The 23,417-nt window shown below is 43.8% G+C and overlaps 1 protein-coding gene across 6 annotated transcripts in view; it reads right to left on the reverse strand.

Annotated features, from left to right (window-relative positions):
* Nucleotides 1-23,417, reverse strand: part of LOC109888051 (solute carrier family 66 member 2) — an 80,396-nt gene that overhangs the window by 5,049 nt on the left and 51,930 nt on the right. For 2 of the 6 annotated variants that reach the window (XM_031801157.1, XM_031801158.1), the window contains exon 5: nucleotides 15,205-16,066. The exons of the other annotated variants lie outside the window; for them this stretch is intronic. In XM_031801157.1, the coding sequence (XP_031657017.1) occupies nucleotides 16,033-16,066 (34 nt within the window). In that variant the 3' untranslated portion in view covers nucleotides 15,205-16,032. Of the gene's footprint in view, nucleotides 1-15,204; nucleotides 16,067-23,417 lie in introns of those variants that run through there. 6 annotated transcript variants of the gene reach the window in all.

Here is a 23,417-nt window from a genome sequence, read left to right on the forward strand (position 1 = left end):
GTATATATACCAGGGTATATTACTGAATGTGCACACAAGGGGCGCTATTGGTGACGCACAAAACAATTAAGGCAACAGGGATCTTGATCCAGGAGGGGATTGAATGTCTCTGCTGTAACCAAGAAGCTTGATCTTAACATCTAGCCACTTAGCTAGCAAGTTAGCAAACCAAAAGCATAGCTGGGGCCCTGAACTGGACATAATTTATCTGACACATCTTAGATTACTTATAGTTAGAAGCAATGGCGTAGCACACACCCCCACAGCACCCGCAAGGTGGGGGTACCCCTGAAACCCCCTCAAATTTCGAGAGGATCTTGACTGACTGCATCACTGCTTGGTATGGCAAATGCAGCACACTCAACCACAAAGTGCTACAGAGGGTGGTGTGGACAGTCCAGTACTTCACTGGGTCCAAGCTCCCTGCCATCCAGGACCTCTACATCAGGCGGTGTCAGAAGAAGGCCCGAAAATTGCCAGACTCCAGCCACCCAAGCCAAAGACTGTTCACTCCGCTACCACCCGGCAAATGGTATCGGAGCATCAGCTCTCGGACTACACAGGCTCAGAAACAGCTTCTACCCCCAAGCCATAAGACTGCTAAATAGTTCATTAATGGTTACCTGGACTATCTGTCCTGGCTCCATCTTTCACCAACTCCATGCACACTCAGAAGATACACACACACACACACACACACACACACACACACACACACACACACACATATATATATATATATATATATACACATACATACACAGTACCGTTCAAAAGTGTGGGGTCACTTAGAAATGTCCTTGTTTTTGAAAGAAAAACACATTTTTTGTCCATTAAAATAACATCAAATTGATCAGAAATACAGTATAGACATTGTTCATGCTGGAAATGGCTGATTTTTAATGGAACATCTACATAGGCGTACAGAGGCCCATTATCATCAACCGTCACTCCTGTGTTCCAATGGCACGTTATGTTAGCTAATAGTTGAGTGTCTGGAGCATTTCTGGGCTCAATTAAAGGCTCAAAATGGCCAGAAACAAAGACTTTCTTCTGAAACTCGTCAGTCTATTCTTGTTCTGAGAAATTAAGGCTATTCCATGCGAGAAATTGCTAAGAAACTGAAGATCTGGTACAACGCTGTGCACTACTCCCTTCACAGAACAGCGCAAACCGTCTCTAACCAGAACAGAAAGAGGAGTGGGAGGCCCCGGTGCACAACTGAGCAAGAGTACGAGTACATTAGAGTGTCTAGTTTGAGAAACAGACACCTCACAAGTCCTCAACTGGCAGCTTCATTAAATAGTACCCGCAAAACACCATTCTCAACGTCAACAGTGAAATTGTGACTCTGGGATGCTGGCCTTCTAGGCAGAGTTCCTCTGTCCAGTGTCTGTGTTCTTTTGCCCATCTTAATCTTTTCTTTTTATTGGCCAGTCTGAGATATGGCTTTTTCTTTGCAACTCTGTCTAGAAGGCCAGCATCCCGGAGTCACTTCTTCACTGTTGACGTTGAGACTGGGGTTTTGCGGGTTCTATTTAATGAAGCTGCCAGTTGAGTACGCCAGTTGAAGTGTCTATACACTACATACGCACACATAAATACACACGCATCATATGCTGCTGCTACTCCGTTCTAAATTTTTCTTGTATTATTATCTATCTTGATGCCTTGTCCATTTTCCCTGCCATGTACATACAGGGCCTTCAGAAAGTATTCACACCTATAGGCTTTTTCCACATTTTTTTGTGTTACAGCCTGAATTTAAAATAGATTACATTTAGATTTTGTGTCACTGATCTACACACAATAACCCATAATGCCAAAGTGGAATTAAGTTGTTATAAATGTTTACAAATTAACTCAATGAAAAGTTGATATGTATTGAGTCAATAAGTGTTCAATAATTTTGTTATGGCGAACATAAATAAGTTCAGGAGTAAAAATGTGCTTAAGAAGTCACATAAGTTGCCTGGACTACCTGTATGCAATAAGTGTTTAAAATTATTTTTAAATGACTGCCCAGTCTCTGTACTCCACACATACAAACAGTTCCCAAAGTCGAGCAACGAATTGTAAGCACAGGTTCAACCACAAAGACCATGGATGTTTTCCTGTGGTTCGCAAATTACACCTATAGTTTTTTTTTTTTACATTAAATATCCCATTGAGCATGGTGCAGTTACTAATTTTACACTTTGGATGGTGTATTAATACACCCAGTGTTATGGGTATGTCATGCCCTGATCTGTTTCACCTGTCTTTGTGCTTGTCTCCACCCCCCTCCAGGTGTCGCCCATCTCCCCATTATCCCGTGTATTTATACCTGTGTTTTCTGTTTGTTGACAGTTTGTTTTGTTCGTAGAACCTACCAGTGTTTTGTTTCCCTGCTCCTGCCTGTTCCCTTGCTCCTGTTTTCTAGTTTCCCGGGTTCTGACCGTTCTGCCTGCCCTGACCCTGCCTGTCGTCCTGTACCTTTGCCCCACTACTCTGGATCACCGACCTCTGCCTGACCTGACCCTGAGCCCGCCCGCTGTTCCGGTGCCTTACACCCTCTCTGGATCACCGACCTCTGCCTGACCTGACCCTGAGCCCGCCCGCTGTTCCGGTGCCTTACACCCTCTCTGAATCACCGACCTCTGCCTAACCTGACCCTGAGCCCGCCCGCTGTTCCGGTGCCTTACACCCTCTCTGGATTACCTACCTCTGCCTGACCTGACCCTGAGCCCGCCCGCTGTTCCGGTGCCTTACACCCTCTCTGGATCACCGACCTCTGCCTGACCTGACCCTGAGCCCGCCCGCTGTTCCGGTGCCTTACACCCTCTCTGGATTACCAACCTCTGCCTGACCTGACCCTGAGCCCGCCCGCTGTTCCGGTGCCTTACACCCTCTCTGGATTACCAACCTCTGCCTGACCTGACCTGTCATTTGCCTGCCCCTGTTACATAATAAACTTTTGTTTCTTCAACACTGTCTGCACCTGGGCCATACCTTAAAACATGATAGGGTAGGCTTGCATGTTATGGGTATGCTTGTCATTGGCAAGGACTAGGGCGTTTTTTCAGGGGATACAACTAAACGGAATAGAGCTAAGCACAGGCAAAATTCTAGAGGAAAACCTGGTTGTCTGCTTTCCAGCAGACACTGGGAGTTGCTTACCAAGATTACAACATATGTTCCTGAGTGGTCTAGTTAGTTTTTATTTAAATCGTCTTGAAAATCCATGGTATGATTTGAAAATGGATGTCCAGCAATTAACAACAACCAACTGGATTGAGCTCAATACATTTTCTTTTTTCTTTTTAAGGATAATGTGCAATTATTGTACAATCCAGGTGTGCAAAGCTCTTAGAGACTTACCTTGAAAGACTCAGAGCTGTAATCACTTTCAAAGGTGATTCTAACGTGTATCTACTCAGGGGATTGAATACTGTTCTAAATCAAGTTACACCGAGTATATAAAACATTAACAACACCTTCCTAATATTGAGCTCCCCCCTCTTTTGCACTCAGAACAGCATCAATTCTTCGGGGCATTGACTCTACAAGGTGTCGAAAGCGTTCCACAGGGATGCTGGCCCATGTTTAATCAAGTTGGCTGGATGTCCCTTGAGTGGTGGACCTTTCTTGATACACATGGGAAACTGTTGAGCGTGAAAAACCTAGTCGCGTTACAGTTCTTGACAAAACCAGTGCATCTGACACCTACTACCTACCATACCCCGTTCAAAGGCACTTAAATATGTTGTCTTGACTATGCACACATACACAATCCATATCTCCACGTCTCAATTGTCTCAAGGCTTAATAATCCTCCTGTGACCTGACTCCTCCCATGCATCTACACTGATTGAAGTGGATTTGACAGCAATAAGGGACCACAGCTTTCACCTGGATTCACCTGTCCAGTCTATGTCATGGAAAGAGCAGGTGTCTTTAATGTTTTGTACATTCAGTTTAATTTTCCATTAAACATTTGAATCCCAATTTGTAATACAACAAAATGTGGGCAAAGTCAAGGGGTGTGAATATTTTCTGAAGGCACTGTATCTACCTCAAATACCTGCACATTGATCTGGTACTGGTACTCCCTGTATATAGCTACGTTTTTGTGTATTTTAATCCTTAAGATAATGTTATAAAAACCATTTTTGAAACTCTGCATCGTTAGGCAGGGCGAGTAAGTGAGCATTTCACAGTTAAGTCTACACCCATTGTATTCGGTGCATGTGACAAATAAAATTGACACACAAATGTCACATACAGTACATACATATGTACATACAGTTGAAGTCGAAAGTATACATACACTTAGGTTGGAGTCATTAAAACTTGTTTTCAACCTCTCTACAAATGTCTTGTTAACAAACTATAGTTTTGGCAAGTTGTTTAGGACATCTACTTTGTGCATGACACAATAAATGTTTCCAACAATTGTTTACAGACAGATTATTTCACTTATAATTAACTACATCAGAATTCTAGTGGGTCAGAAGTTTATATACACTAAGTTGCCTGTGCCAATAAACAGCTTGGAAAATTCCAGAAAATGATGCCATGGCTTTAGAAGATTCTGATAGGCTAATTGAATTCATTTGTGTCAATTGGAGGTGTACCTGTGGATGTATTTCAAGGCCAACCTTCAAACTCAGTGCCTCTTTGCTTGACATCATGGGAAAATCAAAAGAAATCAGCCAAGACCTCAGAAAAGAAATTGTGGACCTCCACAAGTCTGGTTCATCCTTGGGCGCAATTTCCAAACGTCTGAAGGTAACACGTTCATCTGTACAAACAATAGTAAGCAAGTATAAACACCATGGGACCACGCAGCCGTCATACTGCTCAGGACGGAGACGCATTCGGTCTCCTAGAGATGAACGTACTTTGGTGTGAAAAGTGCAAATCAATCTCAGAACAACAGCAAAGGACATTGTGAAGATGCTGGAGGAAACATGTACAAAAGTATCTATATCCACAGTAAAACAAGTCCTATATCGACATAACCTGAAAGGCCGCTCAGCAAGGAAGCAGCCACTGCTCCAAAACCGCCATTAAAAAGTCAGACTATGGTTTGCAACTGCACATGGGGACAAAGATCGTACTTTTTGGAGAAATGTCCTCTGGTCTGATAAAACAAAAATAGAAATGTTTGGCCATACTCACCATCGTTATGTTTGGTGGAAAAAGGGGGAGGCTTGCAAGCCGAAGAACACAATCCCAACTGTGAAGCACGGGGGTGGCAGCATCATGCTGTGGGGGTGCTTTGCTGCAGGAGGGACTGGTGCACTTCACAAAATAGATGGCATCATGAGGGATGAAAGTTATGTGGATATATTAAAGCAACAACTCAAGACATGAGTCAGGAAGTTAAAGCTTGGTCGCAAATGGGTCTTCCAAATGGACAATGAACCCAAGCATACTTCCAAAGTTGTGGCAAGATGGCTTAAAGATGGCTTACAGACAACAAAGTAAAGGTATTGGAGTGGCCATCACAAAGCCCTGACCTCAATCCTATAGAACATTTGTGGGCAGAACTGAAAAAGCGTGTTCGAGCAAGGAGGCCTACAAACCTGATTCAGTTACACCAGCTCTGTCAGGAGGAATGAGCCAAAATTCACCCAACTTATTGTGGGAAGCTTGTGGAAGGCTACCCAAGTTAAACAATTTGAAGGCAACGATACCAAATATTAATTGAGTGTATGTAAACATCTGACCAACTAGGAATGTGATGAAAGAAATAAAAGCTGAAACAAATAATTCTCTATACTATTATTCTGACATTTCACATTCTTAAAATAAAGTGGTGATCCTAACTGACCTAAGACAGAGAATTTTTACTAGGATTAAATGTCAGGAATTGTGAAAAACTGAGTTTAAATGTATTTGGCTAAGGTGTATGTAAACTTCCGACTTCAACTGTACACACTTAAACAGTCATGTCACTTGTCCTGTGGATCAACAGGAGATGAAAGTAATACTGAGTAAACAATTGATCGGGGCCTTGGGGGCCTTTGTAGGTAGGAGAAGTGATTATGGTATTGATTAGAAATACTGAAAGTGCTTTCTCTACCCACTCACTAGTCCTGACAAGTCCCCTATTGATCCCATCTAACCTGACACCTTCATCTGACCTACGTAGCAGAGCATGGGAGAGAGAACAGAGAGAGTGAAGGAAAGAACAGAAAAGATGTGTGAGAGAGAGAACGCGTGTGTGTGCGAGACGGAGAAAGAGATTAGACACCTAATCTTCATCTCCAAAATATATATTCATCTCACGCAAACACACACTTCACAAACACAGTGTCAGCAAATCTCTCTATACACCACTCCACTAGATGCAGAGAGAGCAGGGGGATATAGTGGTGCAGATGCCAAGGATAGATGACCGAGAGACAAATGGAGGGAGGGTGTGAGTGAGGTGATAGAGGGTGGCCTGATTGGTACCTGGCTCTGGCTGTAATTGCACTCTGTGTTGAGCCAGAGCTGTCAGCCCTCCTATTAGCTTCTCTTTTGGATGCCTGGGATAGACGGAGCATCTGAAAGGTTGCAGAGGAGCTAAGAGTGCAGATAGCGACATTTACAGTAAACTCCTCCTGAACTTCCTCAGAGCCATCAGAGGAGTTAGACCACCTGACCAGCTATCCCCTCGGCTCCCTGCATCAGGGCTCATCTGTTCCGTCCTTCTTTCTGAGCCTCTGAGCTAATTACTGTACTGACGGGGGAGGAGTGGGGGAGAAGAGAGGAGCGCCGGAGCTGAGGAAATAAGTGAGGGGGAGAGGTGGAGGAGAGAAGAAAGGGAAGGAAGGACAGGAGAGAAGAGGAAAGAAGAAAGGGAAGGAAGGACAGGAGAGAAGAGGAAAGAGGGAGGGGAAAGAAAGGAGGAGTTTGGGTGGGACTTTATTAAAGCAGCTCTGTTCAAACCACTGCGATCACATTGAGACACGTCCCTCATTCCCTTGCTCTCCCTCGCTCTTCCCTTCACTGAGGAGGCGACTGACACACAGCAGTCTAATGTGGGCAGAGATGTACAGAGCTGCTCCAGGGAAGTCAACCCAGTGAGAGGACTCAGTCTAGGTCACTCTTAACATTTTCACTGGCCTCTCATAGGGCAGAGGTCATTGGCATAGTAGACAGTGGTTCACAATATCATGTGTCCAGCCCTATTGTAATCTGTTTTGAAGTAGACAGCAAACAGTAGGCTTCTGCTTTAATGTCCTGTCTGTAGTGTTACCATTGAGAATTCAGACACGTTTACCAAATGAAATTCAATTACGAACAAAACCGCTGTTCCTGTGGACACAAAGACTGATAACTGTTAATGGGGTCATATTAATGCTAGCCAGCTAACGTACTACAGTACTGTTTCTCAGAGTCAGAAATGGCTCAGCACCAGAGTCTGGTGTGATTACCCAGAGAAAGGCCTTCAGTTGAAACAGTATTACACCGCTACTTGGTGGAGTGATTAACCGTGGGACCGCAGACATCCACACCATTTTCCCAGTGGGGTGATAGAGGAGCAGAAATCAAAAGGCACAGCAGGGGGAAAGATTCTGCTCTTAACCCAAAGGATGAAATATGCATGCGTATCGATTGTCAGGAAGCAAACACTGGAAGGTCCGCAAACTGCCAGAGAAAGATGGATCTGCTTTCCCAAACGAAGGAGGGGGGAGTTTGCCCTCAGATATTTCACATTCTTTACAAGAAAGTAAATAAGTCCACATTCAGGTGAGACAGACAAAAAGGGGCCCTTGACTGTGCAAATTTCCATCCATAAAAATAGTGTACAAATATTGTTGCCAGATCCTCAAAGCCCAGATTTACATAAACCTGCAGTCATTTTTCTGCCCAGAACTAGGAGAAACACTTGCATATGCATGCAGAGTGACACTTTCTAATTCCCAGCTTTAATGTATTAGTCAAACTTCTGTTATCAACGGCCCCCGTGAGAAGCATGGTCAAGATGAAGGGAAGAGGAGTACGAGGAGGAATACTGATACAGGAGAGGTACAGATTACAGGTAAAACGAGCAGAATAAAAAGTGTTGTTTCACATTAAACCTAAAACCATGAAAATATTTTGTCAATAATTAAATTCCCAGTGCAAAAAGCTAACAGCAGGGTATTTAAAAAAAATCTCTATATATATATTATTTTATATAAGCAAAGACAAACTACTACAAAACTGAAATCCAGGACCTAAAGAAGAAAACTCAGACTAAAACTACACACATCATCAGATTATAATTTTATGATTCTAATCAATTTCATACAGTTGTAAGGTTTCAGAGTGGAATTATTTTATCATTATCTTTCACATATACATTATTATATCATCATGTCCCGCGCCCAGCATGTTTCGTTCGTCAAGTCTGTGCTGGGAAGACTGTTGGAGCATGATCTATATGTCAAACATGAGAAATGTTTGTTTCCAGCGGACTGTGTCCTTTTTGGGCTACCTCATATCCACGAAGGGAGTGGAGATGGAGGAGCAATGTGTCAGATCATGGCCCATCTATAACTCTGAAAGCAGTCCAGCGATTCCTGGGGTTCGCCAACTATTTCCGGAGATTCATCTGGGGCTTCAGCACGGTGGTTGCGCCTCTTACCTCCTTGCTGTGAGGAGGTCCCCAGCGGCTTCGTTGGATGGTGGAGAGGGTGTTCGAGACATTGAAGGCACGCATCACCACTGCTCCCGTGCTGGCACATCCCAACACCTCATTCCGGAGTTATAGATGGGCCATGATCTGACTGCGCTGACAGGTTGTCATCACGGCAGGCTAACTCCAGCTGTACCTCCTCTCGCAGTCCGCTGCGGTGATCAGAGCCGACTCGTTCCATCCGGTGGAGGCTGAGATTGTCCGGAACTCCAGGGCAAACTCTTGAGGCGGTGCTAGATCCCTGGCGTAGTCGGAGTAGACACTCACCCCCCCTCCACAGGATGATAAAACACAGAGCGGAAGAGGAGAGTGAAGCGCTCGTAGGACTCGACCTCGGAGATGACGATGGCAACCCTGTCTCTCCTGGAGGTACAGGTTGCATTGCAGAAGGAATCCCTTGCATCTCGCTGGCGCGCAGTCAAAGCGCAGGGGTATTCCGCAGACCGGCTCAGATTGGAAGGAGGCAGGTAGTGGTTGTGTGGGGGCTGGTGCCGGGACCGGTGCTGGAGACTGGAGGGACTGCACATTCCTCTCCAAGCGCAGGATGGTTGCCAGCATGCTGTCCATGGCGCTGCAGAGTCTGGAGAGACAGTTCTTGTGATGCTGGACTGTCTCTACGATTGTCGCCACCTCAGCCTTTCCCACTGTCTCCATTTTGTGGGTCGGTCATTCTGTCACGTTTTATAAAAAAAGTAACAGTCAGTTTCTGGTGTGGCCACCAGCTACATTAAGTACTGCTGTGCATCTCCTCCTCATGGACTGCACCAGATTTACCAGTTCTTGCTGTGAGATGTTACCCCACTCTTCCAGCAAGGCACCTGCAAGTTCCAAGACATTTCTGGGGGTATGGCCCTAGCTCTCACCCTCCGATCCAACAGGTCCCAGACGTGCTCAAATGGGATTGAGATCCGGGCTCTTCGCTGGCCATGGCAGAACACTGACATACCGGTCTTGCAGGAAATCACACACAGAACGAGCAGTATGGCTGGTGGCATTGTCATGCTGGAGGGTCATGTCAGAATGAGCCTGCAGGAAGGGTACCACATGAGGGAGGAGAATGTCTTCCCTGTAACGCACAGTGTTGAGATTGCCTGCATTGACAACAAGCTCAGTCCTATGATGCTGTGACACAACGCCCCAGACCATGATGGACCCTCCACCTCCAAATCGATCCCGCTCCAGAGCACAGGCTTCGGTGTAACTCTCATTCGACGATAGACGCGAATCTGACCATCACCCCTGGTGAGACAAAACCACGACTCGTCAGTGAAGAGCAGCGATGGTGGGTTTGCGCACATAGGCGACATTGTTGCCGGTGATGTCTGGTGAGGACCTGCCTTACAACAGGCCTACAAGCCCTCAGTCCAGCCTCTTTTAGCCTATTGCGGACAGTCTGAGCACTGATATAGGGATAGTGCATTCCTGGTGTAACTCAGGCAGTTGTTGTTGCCATCCTGTACCTGTCCCGCAGGTGTGATGTTCGGATGTACCGATCCTGTGCAGGTGTTGTTACACGTGGTCTGCCACTGCAAGGATGATCAGCTGTCCGTCCCGTCTCCCTGTAGCACTGTCTTAGGCGTCTCACACTACGGACATTGCATTTTATTGCCCTGGCCACATCTGCAGTCCTCGTGCCTCCTTGAAGGATGCCTAAAGCACGTTCACGCAGATGAGCAGGGACCCTGGGCATCTTTCCTTTTAAAATAGGTAGGGATGTAACCCAAACAAAAGAGCGAGGTTTAAACCTCTAAAGATTACACGAAACGAGACTCGTAACAACACAACATGGGACGAGAGCCGTAATAACACTACATGGGACTAGTCCCGAAATAGTGCACAATACACGTAGCACGAAAGCCGAAACAACAAAGCACAGGTACTCACAAGACCAAGGGACATGGGAACAATAACCGGCAAGGATAAATCTTCTTATGGCTTGGGGGCAGTATTTCGACGTCTGGATGAGAAGCGTGCCCAAAGTAAACTGCCTGTTCCCCAGGCCCAGAAGCTAGGATATGCATATATTGGTAGATTTGAATAGAAAACTCTAAAGTTTCCAAAAAATGTTAAAATAATGTCTGTGAGTATAACAGAACTGATACGGCAGGCGAAAACCTGAGGAAAATCCATCCAGGAAGTGGGATTTATTTGATGTGGGTAGTTTTCAATTGAATGCCTATTGAGTATCTAATGGGTTAGGACCCAGATTGCAGTTCCTATGGCTTCCACTAGATGTCAACAGTCTTTAGACATTGTTTCAGGCTTGTTTTCTGAAAAATGAAGAAGAATGAGTCCTTTCTGTCAGTGGACTGTAGAATCATGCAATGCTGGTTTGCGTGTGTGACCGCGTGTGCGCCCTTCGTTGTTTTTCCTTTCTATTGAATACGCTATTGTCCGGTTGAAATATTAGCGATTATTTAGACAATTGACAACCTGAGGATTAATTATAAACATCGCTTGACATGTTTCGACAAACTTTACCGGTACTATTAGGATGTATTCGTCTGCATGTTTTGACCGCCTTTGATCCACTGGATTACTGAACAAAATGCACCAACAAAACAGAGTTTTTGGGATATAAAGAGGGACTTTATCGAACAAAACAAACATTTATTGTGTAGTTGGGAACTCTTGTGAGTGCAACCAGATGAATATTTTCAAAGGTAAGTGATTCATTTTATCGCTATTTCTGACTTTCGTGCATTTCTACTTGGTTGGAAAATGTTTGTATGCTTTTGTAAGTGGTGCGCTGTCCTCAAATAATCACATGGTATGCTTTCGCAGTAAAGCCTTTTAGAAATCTGACAAAGCTGCCGGATTAACAAGAAGTTAATCTTTAAATTGATGTATAACACTTGTACTTTTATGAATGTTTATTATGACTATTTCTGTATTTTGAATTTGGCACTCTGCTATTTCACCGGATGTTGTCAAGGTGGGTCGTTAGCGGAACGCCTGCGCCAGAGAGGATAATGGGGAACATATATAACATACTAATCAGGGGGAATGGGAACCAGGTGTGTGTAATGAGACAAGACAGTCCGGGGTTGGTGGTAATGAATCCAGTCGGTGAAGTAGACCTCCGGATCTGGTGCAAGGAATGAGCAGCAGTACCAGTACCGAGGGAATCCGTGACACCTGTAATGTTTCAAGTGTTATGTATGTTAATTTATGTCAAATATTAGGTATTTTAAATGAGTGTTTTGCAATTATTAGTAAATTCTTAATTTCTTCAGTTTTATCTGTGAGCAAGAATATATATACACACTCAAACTCAGTACACCTTCCCATTCTAAAAACTAATATGGAAGCTTAATGACTATAAATCATTTTTACCATTATGATAATATTGTGCCTCCAGTAGGCGTAGTAACATCAATAATGGTAACACCGATGAGACATTTTAAGTTCGAGGATTTTCTTAAATGGAGGCCACAGATGCTAAAATCTAAGATTTAAAAATAATTTACTAAAGTGATATGATTAATAATGTTGGTCCCAATGTTATTTCCCTTCATTTTAAATGAGTAACACAAAATGACCGTTTTGATTTAGACACACCAAATTGTCAATGGAATCCTCAAATGTATAACATACAGTGCATTCGGAAAGTATTAGGACCCCTTCCTTATTCCACATTTTCTTACATTACAGCCTTATTCTAAATTGGATGAAATACATTTTCCTCTCATCAATCTACACACAATATCCTATAAAGACAAGGCGAACATAGTTTTAATTTTTTGTGTGCAAATTTTTCAAAAACAGAAATCCATTATTTACATAAGTATTTAGACTCGTTATGAGACACGAAATTTAGCTCATGTGCATTCTATTTCCATTGACCATCCTTGAGATGTTTCTACAGCTTGATTGGAGTCCACTTGTGGTAAATTCAATTGATTGGACATTATTTGGAAAGGCAAAAACCAAGCCACAAGGTCGAAGGAATTGTTCGTAGAGCTCCAAGACAGGATTGTGTCTAGGGACAAATCTGGGGAAGGGTACCAAAGAAATTATGTAGCATTGTAGGTCCCTTAGAACACAGTGGCCTCCATTATTCCTAAATGGAATAAGTTTGTAACCACAAAGACTCTTCCTATAGCTGGCTGCTCGGCCAAACTAAGTAATCGGGGGAGAAGGGCCTTGGTCAGGGAGGTGACCAAGAACCCGATGATCACCCTGACAGAGTTCCTCTGTGGAGATGGGAGAACATTCCAGAAGGACAACCATCTCTGAAGCACTCCACCAATCAGGCCTTAATGGCAGAGTGGCCAGACGGAAGCCACTCCTCAGTAAAAGGCACATGACAGCCTGCTTGGAGTTTGCAAAAAGGCACCTAAAGAACTGACCATGAGAAACAAAATTCTCTGGTCTGATGAAACCAAGATTGAACTCTCTGGCCTGAATGCCAACTGTCATGTCTGGAGGAAACCTGGCACCATCCCTACAGTGAAGCATGGTGGTGGCAGTATCACACTGTTTTTCAGAGGCAGGGACTGGGAGACTAGTCAGGATCGAGGAAAAGATGAACGGAGCAAAGAACAGAGATCCTTGATGAAAACCTGCTCCAGAGAGCTCAAGACCTCTGACTAGTGATGCACAGATATGACATTTTTGGCTGATACCGATATTGGATATTTTCCTTGCGCTGTCCGGGTTTGGCCGGGGTAGGCCATCATTGTAAATAAGCATTTGTTCTTAACTGACTTGCCTAGTTAAATAAAGGTTACACACACACCAGACTGACCGAAAAGTTATTTTGTTGGCATTTACGTATGTCCCCATTACCAGTAAAACATAATCAAAACCTATTTCTTTCACTTACTTGCTACGCTGTTTCGTTGTTCATTTGTTTAGTCGTTTCATTCTCAACTAGGATTTCATCATACATGTCAAGCAGTGAAGTTTCAGCTGTCTGTCTGTGGCCTCTTCCTCGGTGCGCAATGTCACGAAGTCCGTTTCCATCTTGTCCAGCTATGTATGTAACATTTCACGTAAACCCTGTTTCTTGTCTGCATCGAAGTAGCGGTCCTTTACAAATCATTGAGCATGGTGGCGACACAGTAAAGAGAGAATGCCACCGAATCGCTTGTTCACAGCCTGTCGGCAGTTTTGTTGAGCAGGCGTTTCAATGCCATGACAGAAGGTATCACGTCTTCTGCAGGCACAGTTGATGAGCTTATTTCTTGAGTCAGTTGTTCTAATGGAGCTAGCTAGTGTGTTCATGTTTCCAGTTTCAAACATGTTCTCAAATGCCATTGAAATGGCAGCAGCGGTATGACAACCAGCACATTCATGAGCATGCAATCCTCGACGACCTACTGTGCTGTCAGACTCAGCATGCTCATGGGGCTGATATCGCTGGTCCAAATGTCAGTCGTGAAGCTAATAGCAGTGACACTATTACTGTGTAACTCCTGTAGGGTAACATCTGAAAAATAGCGCACTTGGTAGTGTGTGCTCGACCAGTCGGCGAAAGCCAACATGACCCACGACAGAGAACGGTTGATTGTCAAGGGCAATGAATTCCATTATCTTGGCGTTAATGGATTACGCCTTTGAGTTGTTTCGCTGAACTTTTATTACTCTTTCAAATGCCGGCTCGACTTGACTGCTCGTTACACACAGCAGACATTGTGGGCTAGGTTAGGAATGCTGTGTTGCACGTGTAGCACAACATTTTACATGGCATTATTACATCATGTACCTACGTTATATAGGTATGCATGTCAGCTTTGACTTCAGTTTTGCACATTGGCGTTAAACTGGACATTGGCCGATGTTGATGTTGGTATTTTTAGCTAATATCGGAATCGGCTAATACCGATTCCGATATGTTCACCGATATATTGTGCATCCCTACCTCAGACTGGGACGAAGGTTCACCTTCCAACAGGACAACGACCCTAAGCACACAGCCAAGACAAAGCAGGAGTGGCTTCGGGAGAAGTCTCTGAATGTCCTTGAGTGACCCAGCCAGAGCCCAGACTTGAACCCGATCTAACATCTCTGGAGAGACCTGAAAATAGCTGTGCAGCAGTGCTCCCCATCCAACCTAACATCGCTTGAGAGGATCTGCAGAGACAAACGAGAGAAATTCCCCAAATACAGGTGTGGCAAGCTTGCAGCATCATACCCAAGACTCAAGGCTGTAATTGCTGATTGAAGGGTCTGAATACTTATGCAAATGTCATATTTCAGTAGCTTATTTTATAAATGTGCAACATTTTCTAAAAAGCCGTTTTTTTTGTCATTATGAGTTATTGTGTGTAGATTGACGAGGGAAAATAAAAATGTAATCCATTTAAGAATAAGGCTGTAACGTAAGAAAATATGGAAAAAGTCAAGGGGTCTGAATACTTTCCGAAGGCAATTTTGCATAATAAGGCAGATTATGGAGACCTGCGTCTGAGAAAACGGACTAAGTAAGTATAATGCATGTATTGAATGGAATAAAAGATTGATGTTATGGTAAAAGTAGTCATTTTTTGTTTGTTTGTTGCATCCTCATGTATCCAAACAGTAATGAACAGGTTCTTTGAATAATGAGTTTATCATGTTTATAGAAATACAGAACAAAAGGTACAATGAGTATATTTTTCACAAGTTAGCAGGTGGTACACTATGGACAGATGTTGGGGGATCAGGCTGTCCAAGTTGACCATGGAATCTGCTGCGGGGTACAGGATGTCTTTTGGTGTCTCACCAGTCTAGGTGCTGGGAAAGAGACAGGCACTCAATCATGTAGAGATAAAGACAAATTCAAATTGACACTCCATGATGATGAAGAGAAAAAAAGTTTCAGTGGAATCTAGTAGTGTTGAGAGGGATCACACCCGAGGTCAAAAAGGGAGATGGGACAAGGTAGTCTAGGAAGTAGCAGAGCAAGACACGTTCATCATAGATTGAGGGTGATGCAGAAGAGCTCAACTCCTCCGCTGAGGGCAGGACAGGATTTGACTGGACAAAAACTATTACACAATAGTTAAATAAAAAATAGCTATTTTGTCTGACTTAGTCAAAGCAGGTTGTGAATTAGATTAATATTAATATGATATATTAGTTAAGTTTCTGGTTAAACATGGTATTTATCCAAACATGAGAGGGTTACTCACACACAGTGTTGGAAAAGGATCAGAGCAGTGATTGAATAAGGGTATGAGGCAAGACTATGTGTTCAGAGGCTTGACTTCAGGACATGACAGGACAGGGGTTGATGACTTCAGGGGCTTGACTTCAGGACACGACAGGACAGTGGTTGAGGACTTCAGGGGCTTGACTTCAGGACACGACAGAACAGGGGTTGATGTCTTCAGGGGCTTGACTTCAGGACATGACAGACTCATCATGGATGGAGGGGTGTGGAGATGTCCTCAACTCTTCCGCTGAGGACAGGACAGGATTTGACTGGGAACCACAAAAAAACTGTACAATTCAATTCAAGGGGCTTTATTGGCATGGGAAACATATGTTAACATTGCCAAAGGAAGTGAAGTAGATAATATACAAAAGTGAAATAAACAAAAATGAACAGTAAACATTACACTCACAGAAGTTTCAAAAGAATAAAGACATTACAAAAGTCATATTATGTATATATACAGTATTGTAACAATGTACAAATGGTTAAAGTATATGAGGGAAAATAAACAAGCATAAATATGGGTTGTATTGACAATCGTGTTTGTTCATCACTGGTTGACCTTTTCTTGTGGCAACAGGTCACAAATCTTGCTGCTGTGATGGCACACTGTGGTATTTCACCCAGTAGATATGGGAGTTTATCAAAATCAGGTTTGTTTTCGAATTCTTTGTGGGGGTCGGTGTAATCTAAGGGAAATATGTGTCTCTAATATGGTCATAAATTGGGCAGGAAGTTAGGAAGTGCAGCTCAGTTCCCACCTGTGTACTATCTGGTTATGGCCAAATAGTAATATAAGTAATACAATTAATTATTTCCAATGTGTCAAGTAATTATCTTTTTATTTTCTCATGATTTGGCTGGGTCAAATTGTGTTGCTGTCCTGGGGCTCTGTGGGGTGTGTTTGTGAACAGATCCCCAGGACCAGCTTGCTTAGGGGACTCTTCTCCAGGTTCGTCTCTCTGTAGGTGATGGCTTTGTTATGGAAGGTTTTAGGTGGTTGCATAATTTAATGTCTCTTTTCTGGATTTTGATAATTAGCGGGTATCGGCCTAATTCTGCTCTGCATGCATTATTTGGTGTTCTACGTTGTACAGTGAGGACGTTTTTGCAGAATTCTGCATGCAGAGTCTCAATTTGGTGTTTGCCCCATTTTGTGAATTCTTGGTTGGTGAGCAGACCCCAGACCTTACAACCATAAAAGGCAATGGGTTCTATAACTGAATCAAGTATTTTTAGCCATTAATTTGGTCTTACTGAGATTTACTGTCTGGGCACAGGTCTGGCAGAATCTGTGCAGAAGATCTAGGTGCTGCTGTAGGCCCTCCTTGGTTGGGGACAGAAGCACCAGATCATCAGCAAACAGTAGGCATTTGACTTCAGATTCTAGTAGGGTGAGGCCGGGTGCTGCAGACTTTTCTAGTGCCCTCGCCAATTCATTGACATATATGTTGAAGAGGGTGGGGCTTAAGCTGCATCCCTGTCTCACCCCACAGCCCTGTGGGAAGAAATGTGTTTTTCCCCGAAACCTGAAGGATCTGGAGAAGTTCTGTATGGAGGAGTGGGCCAAAATCCCTGCTGCAGTGTGTGCCAACCTGTTCAAGAACTACAGGAAACGTATGATCTCTGTAATTGCAAACAAAGGTTTCTGTACCAAATATTAAGTTCTGCTTTTCTGATGTATCAAATACTTATGTCATGCAATAAAATGCTAATTAATTACTTAAAAATCATACAATGTGATGTTCTGGATTTTTGTTTTAGATTCCGTCTCTCACAGTTGAAGTGTACCTATGATAAAAATGACAGACCTCTACATGCTTTGTAAGTAGGAAAACCTGCAAATCGGCACTGTATCAAATACTTATTCTCCCCACTGTATATGATGAACAGAGAGTAGCAGAAGCGTAAAAAGAGGGGTTTGGGGGGGGCACACAATGCAAATAGTCCAGGTAACCATTTGGTTACCTGTTCAGGAGTCTTATGGCTTGGGGGTAGAAACTGTTGAGAAGCCTTTTTGTCCTAGACTTGGCACTTCGGTGCCATGCGGTAGTAGAGAGAACAGTCTATGACTGGGGTGGCTGGGGTCTTTGACTATTTTTAGGGCCTTCCTCTGACACCGCCTGGTGTAGAGGTCCTGAATGGCAGGCAGCTTTGCCCCAGTGATGTACTGGGCCGTACGCACTACCCTCTGAAGTGCCTTGCGGTCGGAGGCCGAGCAATTGCCGTACCAGGCAGTGATGCAACCGGTCAGGATGCTCTCGATGTTGCAGCTGTAGAACCTTTTGAGGATCTCAGGACCCATGCCAAATCTTTTTAGTTTCCTGAGGGGGAATAGGCTTTGTCGTGCCCTCTTCACGACTGTCTTGGTGTGTTTGGACCAATCTATGTTGTTGTTGATGTGGACACCAAGGAATTTGAAGGAATTTGAAGCTCTCAACCTGCTACAGTACAGCCCAGTCGATGAGAATGGGGACGTGCTTGGTGCTCCTTTTCCTGTAGTCCACAATCACCTCCTCCGTCTTGTTTACGTTGAGGGATAGGTTGTTATTCTGGCACCACTCGGCCAGGTCTCTGACCTCCTCCCTATAGGCTGTCTCGTCATTGTCGGTGATCAGGCCTACCACTGTTGTGTCGTCAGCAAACTTAATGATGGTGTTGGAGTCATGCCTGGCCATGCAGTCGTGGGTGAACAGGGGGTACAGGAGGGGACTGAGCACGCAGCACCTAGGGAGCTCCATTGTTGAGTTATGCACCAAAACAGATTTTTTAAATATATTTTTGGTTATTTGGCTAACAGCTACCTAGCTAAGTTAGCCAGCCAATGTTAGTTCAGTGAATGCAAGGATATAGAGGTTCATGTCAGAGCGAATGGAGGCTCAACATTGACAAATAATTTAACTAATGTTAGCCAGTTAGCTAAATAATCTCTACTATTCTATGTTAGCTAGTTTACTTACCAATAAATGGTGATCCATGCTTGCTGCTGGGACTGTCAGTGGCACCTCAAATATGGGAACTTCATTGGTCTTCATTATAAGAAACTTGGCATACCCCTTTTTTCGCAGAAGGTTTTTGAATCACTCATCTGCAAAATGTGCTCTGCAAAAGGCTGTAATCTGTAATCAACTTTGGATGCATCCTGAGCATGGGAAATTCATGTAACCCATCTTCCTTTTTGGGGAAGTTAAAGAACTGCTGTAAATTGCTTTTACAGCCAAAGATACAGTTACGAGCCATTCTTGCTTACCGGTAACTAGCGAGCTATCTGACCGGTTGCTTGCTGAATCCAAAGATATGGCAGGGAGTAACAGGTTATGCGCTTTACACATTCAAATTAGAGCAGGAATTAAGTATATACAAAGCATATCATTGGACATGAGTAGGTGAGCTGACATCTCACCTGAGGCAAAGCAAAACAGAGTGTTTGGATTTTCAAATACAGCTCAACAGACATAGCAAAAATATAGATTTTTGTGATTGGATTTTGTTATGGGATTTATATGAATAATGATTAAATTATGTATACATTTAACATAGAACTATAACTAAACAGAATACTACCCTGTCACTGTATGAATCTTATTATAATCAAAACACAATATAATGTGTGTAGTTTTAGTCAAGAATTAGAAAGAGGAATTTCTGTTCCTTATGGAGCTATCGTCAGACCGGCTGGAATACTGTGTTCCGTACAGGACATTCTGTCCCCACCCAGGGAGGTGAGAGACCTTGGGCTTGTAGTAGATTGTTTAACAGGTGGTAGACAATGTGAAGAAGGCTTGTGAACTATATTGCCATTGTATCTGAGAGGAGGGACATTTATGATGAAATGTGAGGTATATAAACCAATGTACGTGGTATTATAGGCAGAGCTCTCGAGAATAAACGCTATTGGTTCATGTTGATGACTGACAAATTCTTATAAAACGGACAGAGTGTTTTAATTGAATTGGTTAATGAACACATAGGAACTAAAATCCTCTAACAGATTTTCAGATACAGCTCTACAGACAGAGCAAAAATATAGATTTTTCAGACATTACATCTTCCTTAGTTCAAAAGTGAATTAAATTAAAATGCAATACAGTTTTCACTGTGCATTCCCTTTAAGACTCCTCCACCAATAACAGTTTGCCACTGTAGGGAATGCTCAAGGTCCTTGTAGGCAACAGTGGGGTAAGTGGAGCCAACCCTTGTTTCTAGGAAACCATACTCAAAATTAATATTGTGACCAAATATTTAGGAAGACGTTATCAATTAATGTGAAGGAAGAAACCACATGGAAAAAGTGATAAGCAAGTAAGGTCCAATAAACAGATTTTCACAAATTCAAATGAATGTATTCTGTTATAGGTTTCATGATGCTCATAGCCAAACCAAAGTAGATTGTTTTGTACATCAGTTGGGGTCTATAAGATACAATATGAGGTCCTAAACCTAACATGAAAGTGAATCCTTGTAGCTGTGTGGGCTAGTGTTTGCTTTGGGGTAAGTTGAGCCAATGGCAATGGGGTTCAGTTGAGCTTTTGGCCACAATACCGCTTACAAATTATGATTATATTTAGTTTGTTTTATAAAGAAAATATACATAGTATTTTTGCATATGAACTCAAGATAGTGCACTTATATTGTTACAGAGCAGACATCATGCCCTGTGTATACAAGCATAAAACAAGGTCTTATCTGATGACATGGAGTCTGAGCTTGCTAGATATATCAAGAATCTCACAGACCAGCTTCATGGGCTTTGTAGCTTCAAATGCAGAAAAGTTGCCTACGAATTGGCCAGTGGAGGTTGCTATGGGGAGGACAGCTCATAATAATGGCTGAAAGGAAGTGTAATGGCTGGAATGGTGTGAATGGTATCAAACACGAAAACCCAAAATACGTCTTTGATACCATTCACTCCTTTCCAGCCATTATGAGCGGTCCTCCCCTGAGCAGCCTCCACTCGAAGTGGCACATTAAAACATCTTCCCTGTCCCAGACAACTGGTCAAGAAATGGAAGGGTAAGTGATATTGAACAGAGATGTCTACAGAACTAATATGGCGCCGGAGCAAAAGGAAGTCATTTTACGTGCCCTGAACCGATTGTGTTTTTTGTTCGTTTATCTGCGTTGTTTGTAACTTTTTTTTAAAACTCATTTTGTACATAATGTTGCTGCTACCGTCTCTTACGAACGAAAATAAGTTCTAGACATCAGGACTGCGATTACTCACCACGGACTAGCAGAATCCTTTTTCTTCTTTCACGACTCTGACGAGCCCGAGGCGGAGGATATATACGGCTCCCTAGGTAACAGGACCCGACCCCCATGATCTGCGTGAAGAGGTGGCAGTGAAAGAGAAGCCGGAGAGCGGGCTGCCTTCTGAGAAGGTGATCGAATAAACCCCCACTCCCCTCAATTCTGCTAGCAAAAGTACAATCTTTGGACAATACAATTGACAAGTTACGGGGAAGATTAAACTACCAACGGGGCATTAAAAACTGTAACATCAGGGCCTCCCGGGTGGCGCAGTGGTTAAGGGCTCTGTACTGCAGCGCCAGCTGTGCCACCAGAGACTCCCAAGCTCTGTCGTAACCGTCCGCGACCGGGCGGTCCGTGGGGCGACGCACAATTGGCCTAGCGTCACCCGGGTTAGGGAGGGGTTGGCCGGTAGGGATATCCTTGTCTCATCATGCACCAGCGACACCTGTGGCGGGCCGGGCGCAGTGCGCACTAACCAAGGTTGCCAGGTGCACAGTGTTTCCTCTGACACATTGGTGTGGCTGGCTTCCGGGTTGGATGCGCGCTGTGTTAAGAAGCAGTGCGGCTTGGTTGGGTTGTGTATCGGAGGACGCATGACTTTCAACCTTCATCTCTCCCGAGCCCATACGGGAGTTGTAGCGATGAGACAAGATAGTAGCTACTAAACAATTGGATAACACGAAATTGGGGAGAAAACGGGTTAAAATAAATAAATAAATAACATCTTATGCTTCACGGATGACAATATGTTCGTGGCTGAACGTTGACAATCAAATCAAAATCAAATCAGCTGGCTGGTTATACGATGTACCGGCAGGATAGAACAATGGCGGATTATGTATTTTGTAAATAACAGCTGGTGCACAATACTGTATCTAAGGAAGTCTCGAGCTATTGCTCGCCTGAGGTTGAGTATATCATAATAAGCTGTAGACCACACTACCTACCGAGAGAGTTCTCATCTGTATTCTTTGTAGCTGTTTACATACCACCTCAGTCAGAGGTTGGCACTAAGATAGCATTGAAAATGCTCACCCAGAGGTGGCGCTCCTAGTAGCCGGGGACTTTAATACAGGGAAACTTAAGTCAGTTTGACCGAATTTCTATCAGCATGTTAAATGTGTAACCAGAGGGAAAAGATCTCTGGACCACCTATACTCCACACACAGAGATGCATACAAAGCTCTCCCTCACCCTCTATTTGGCAAATCTGACCATAATTCCATCCTCCTGATTCCTGCTTACAAACAAAAATTTAAGCAGGAAGCACCAGTGACTAGATCAATAAAAAAGTGGTCAGATGAAGCAGATGCTAAGCTACAGGACAGTTTTGCTAGCACGGACTGGAATATGTTCCGGGATTCCTCCAATAGCATTGAGGAGTACACCACATCTGTCATTGGCTTCATCAATAAGTGCATCGATGATGTTGTCCCCACAGTGACCTTATGTACATACCCCAAACAGAAGCCATGGATTATAGGCAGCATCCGTACTGAGCTAAAGGCTAGAGCTGTCGCTTTCAAGGAGCGGGACTAACCCGGAAGCGTATAAAAAATATCGCTACGCCCTCCGACGAACCATCAAACAGGCAAAGCATCAATACAGGACTAAGATCGAGTCGTATTACACCAGTTCTGATGCTCGTCAGATGTGGCAGGGCTTGCAAACCATTACAGACTACAAAGGGATGCACAGCCAAGAGCTGCCCAGTGGCACAAGACAAGCTAAACTACTTCTATGCTCGCTTCGAAGCAAATAACACTGAAACATGCATGAGAGCACCAGCTGTACCGGAAGACTGTGTGATCACGCTCTCCGCAGCTGATGTGAGTAAGATCTTAGACAGGTCAACATTCACAAGGCCGCAGGGCCAGACGGATTACCAGGATGTGTACTGCGAGCATGCGCTGACCAACTAGCAAGTGTCTTCACTGACATTTTCAACCTGTCCGAGTCTGTAATATCAACATGTTTCAAGCAGACCACCATAGTGCCTGTGCCCAAGAACACTAAGGTAACCTGCCTAAATGACTACTGACCCGTAGCACTCACGTCTGTAGCCATGAAGTGCTTTGAAAGGCTGGTCATGGCTCACATCAACGCCATCATCACAGAAACCCTAGACCCTCTCGAATTCACATACCGCCCCAACAGATCCACAGATGATGCAATCGCTATTGCACTCCACACTGCCCTTTCCCACCTGGACAAAAGGAACACCTATGTGAGAATGCTATTCATTGACTCCAGCTCAGCGTTCAACACCATAGTGCCCTCAAAGCTCATCAATAAAATAAGGACTCTGGGACTAAATACCTCCCTCTGCAACTGGATCCTGGATTTCCTGACAGGCCGCCCCCA

Source organism: Oncorhynchus kisutch, linkage group LG22 (genome assembly GCF_002021735.2).
Source record: "Oncorhynchus kisutch isolate 150728-3 linkage group LG22, Okis_V2, whole genome shotgun sequence".
Lineage (NCBI taxonomy): Eukaryota > Metazoa > Chordata > Actinopteri > Salmoniformes > Salmonidae > Oncorhynchus > Oncorhynchus kisutch.